General features: G+C 51.8%; 1 protein-coding gene across 1 annotated transcript; it reads right to left on the reverse strand.

The window, feature by feature from the left end:
• Nucleotides 1-227: 227 nt before the first annotated feature.
• LOC122381322 lies at nucleotides 228-1,652 on the reverse strand. The gene is made up of 2 exons (XM_043365349.1): nucleotides 881-1,652; nucleotides 228-495 (listed from the first exon to the last, which is right to left on the reverse strand). The coding sequence occupies exon 1, from the start codon at nucleotides 1,602-1,604 to the stop codon at nucleotides 972-974; it is 633 nt and encodes a 210-aa protein (XP_043221284.1). The 5' UTR covers nucleotides 1,605-1,652; the 3' UTR covers nucleotides 228-495; nucleotides 881-971.
• Between the last annotated feature and the right edge of the window lie 1,882 nt (nucleotides 1,653-3,534).

Here is a 3,534-nt window from a genome sequence, read left to right on the forward strand (position 1 = left end):
AGTCGCTGTCGATGGCATCGTCGGACAGACGCCCCGCTTATGGCGCTTGTTTACTACAGCGCGCTATGGACACGGGCTGCGTAAACGACACCGGCTGCACCTCTGGCTCATTGTCAATGCATGTGTGTGAGATCGAGGACATACGTCCTGGTTGTAATTGCCCCGGACATCGCGCACTCTGGCAATTTAGCTGTCGCTTTTATTTATTTTAATTAAAAGTTGCAATCTATCACGCTCGTCTTTGATTTATTTCATAGTTGCCCGGATACATGGAAAATAAACACACAAGCTTTGTATACGCATGGACCTTTATACCTATACCTACTACCGCTCCATACTGCACGCAATGGTCTATGGTAAGGTCACTGGTCAATGAAGCTGATAGTGTAACGCGAGTGGGTGCGTTTCTACCACATAAGCGCTTATGAGTGGACCAAGATGGTCTGCCATGCTTCAACATCATTTGGCCAGCAATTATCATACACATGTGAGCATGTACGTACTAGTGGTGTCAATCGGAACTTGAATCTTCGGAATTCCGATTTTGTCCAATGTCCAACTCGGAATTCGGTTGGACAATGACAGCAGGCTTTGGACAATTTTGGACAATCGCTTGCTACACCTCAACATTTTTATAAAGTAAGCGTATTTAACATTGATTGGCTATTAGAAAGCTCAGCTTTCGATATGATTGCCACTTTTGAGCTGGTAACGATACATTAAAAGCAAATTAAATAGCGATGTTGAGTGTAAACTATTGCGTAGATGTCGGACATCTTTGGACAAATGGCTGGCTTGGACATTTTTGGACGGACAGTCGACGTAAGTATTGGACATTGGACGGACATTGGACATATGTTTTCTGAAATTGACATCACTAGTACGTACACCGTACATTTCAGACAGACGGCACGGCTCACCATAACCGTGGTAAGCACCGCGCCCCTCCGAGTCCGTGCAGACTGCGCCGCTCACCAGAACCCCCAGGAGCCGCTGTCGGTGTCGCCGGCCTGCTCTGAGTGCTCGTGGCAGCTGTCCCCGCGGTGGCCGGCCGACACCCAGCGCCCCCCGGACCGGCACAGGCCCGGGCACCGGTAGTGGGCGCAGCACAGCGGGAACTCGCCGCGCGACTCGTCCTGCAGCATCACCTCGCAGTCAAGCGACGGCGGCGGACCCAGCGGCTCGCACGTCTCGTCTTCCACGTAGATCGTGCCCGACAAGCCCAGCTGACACGATTTCTTCACGCACGGACTCTCGGTCCAGTGGCTGCCCCCGCTGAACTGGCGTCCCAGCTGCTCCGAGTAGCAGGCGTCGCAGGCAAAGCGCGGGCAGCAGCGCGGGAAGGTGGCCGTCGCGTCGCCGTCGCTGATCCGGCGGCACTCGGCCGCCATGGGGCACGAGAACAGGTAGGTGCTGCCGTACCTGCAGTGGGCCACTCCGCCACAGTCGGCCAGCAGCCACTGCTCGCCGTGGGCGCGACTGATGTTCCTGTCGGCGTCGTAGCAGCCCTCGGCGGAGAGCGAGCCGATCCTCGCCGAGACCAGACAGGCGAGCAGCAGGACGTGCCGTCCCGCCAGCCGGAGAGGCTGTAGCGACAGCGACATGGCGGCCGGCCGGCGCTACTGGTGGTCACTCGGCGCCGGTCCCGCGGCTATATACCCGAGTGTGGAGTAAACACAGCCTTGTCCGCCGTCCGGCAGACACCGCGGAATGGCCCGTGTTTATATATTCGCCTTATAGGCGGGGGAAGGGGGGGGGGGGTGGAGTCAGACACTTTTGGCTCTGCGTGCCGTCAACTGTGAAACGTTTATTTCTTTAAAGGTAGTGTGCCACCTTTGAAAGATTTCCCATTTTATTTTTCCTAGGATAAGAAGCTTCTGTTTTTACCTAATATCGCAAAAAAAAAATCAAAAATGGGCCTGGAATAGTGCCTTTTTCGCCTAAAAGTTTATCGGTTTTTAGATATGTATAACAACTGTAGTGGGCTCACCTGCAAACAGGCGTCGGGCAACAATCGCGAATGCGGCGCACTTGTGACAATAAGCAAAGGTCATTATAGTGTTACGACCATACGACGTACGGGAATGAGTTATCAGCTGTCTAATCGTAGACAACACAATGTCGAGCCTTAAACTGTAAGCCCGTATTGGTATTGTTTCTTTTATTTGGCTGTCGAACATTATTTATGGTTTGAAATATGATTTTATGTAAAATAATTGATATGAAAAAGCCGTCTTATAAGTTATGACCCCATTTCACCACACGCAAGTGGCAGAAATGACAATGATCAGCTGACGCATTTTTCTTGGCCGAAGTCAGAGCGCGCGGCCCGACCACTGCACTGGGCCCGACGCACCACGCGTATTTGGAAATTCCGACCTCGACGAGCATCAGAAGCCACCTAACAGGCGTGTTCGAAACCGCAGGAGATGATGATGAACGGGTTTATCGAAACTTGATTGGATGAGCATATCGGTAATAGCGATTTCAGTGTGTGCATTTATTGTTCATAGTGGTGTGAAATGTGGTTGGGGTACGACCGACAACCCGTCGGGGCGAATTTCGCACTGGGGTACTCAAAATTTGAAGAATTTAAGACGTTTCCATGAGTTTTGAAGGTATGGATAAGTTCTAAAAATCCGGTTCTCCTTATCTGGGCCATTAACTCCATACGGTCCAAGAAAGCTGGCACACTACCTTTAAGGGGAATCCCCTCGGTTTTCAGGAATAACTCACGCGAAAAAAACCGCTGTCACTGAGAGCGGGCACTACACTACACTGCAATGGGACCTAACCTTACTTCTGGGAGGGTGGTTAAAACTGGTTGCGGATATGGATACACGCGAGAAACCGGTTTACATACACGCCGGCCTCGGGTTACCAGACAGGTAACCCCGGCCACCGCAGACAATTCAGGAAGCATCCATACTCCCATAGTTTTACTGACTGGCCCTTGTCTTGCAGGCACCGCATGTGTGCCGTACCCTAGGAATCTTGGCCGTACCATTTTCGAAACGACTGATGTAATCCCATACGGCAAATCGGCTGGTGGACGGTGGTGGTTTCGTATCGATCGATCAATCGACGATCGGCCCAGGACTTCCTGAGTTATAGAATGGCTGCAACAAGCGAAAACGCTCATGTGACCTCACGGGGTCACCCGAGGTCACCTTATTTACAACGGTTCATGAAATCCCATTAGGCGAATCGACTGGTGGTGTTTCCGTCTCGATCGGTTCAGTACTTCCTGAGCTATAGAATGGCTGCAATAGGCGAAATCGTCAAGTTGACCTTTCAAGGTCACCGATATCACCTGAGGTCTGCATATTCGAAATAGCTGATAAAATCACAGACGCTGATTCGAATGATGCTAAGATTGCCCCGACCAACGAAGTGGTTTTTATGTTATAGAAGGGCTGCCAGGGTGGCGGTCGATTAGTGTTGTCCCGTCTCCCGTCCTACTGCACCCACCACGTTACCATGGCAACCGATGAAAACCGCGCAAAGCCGCGGCGGCCGCGGCGGATCCCTGGC

This window comes from Amphibalanus amphitrite, unplaced genomic scaffold (assembly GCF_019059575.1).
Source record: "Amphibalanus amphitrite isolate SeventyFive unplaced genomic scaffold, NRLGWU_Aamphi_draft 000118F_arrow, whole genome shotgun sequence".
NCBI lineage: Eukaryota > Metazoa > Arthropoda > Thecostraca > Balanomorpha > Balanidae > Amphibalanus > Amphibalanus amphitrite.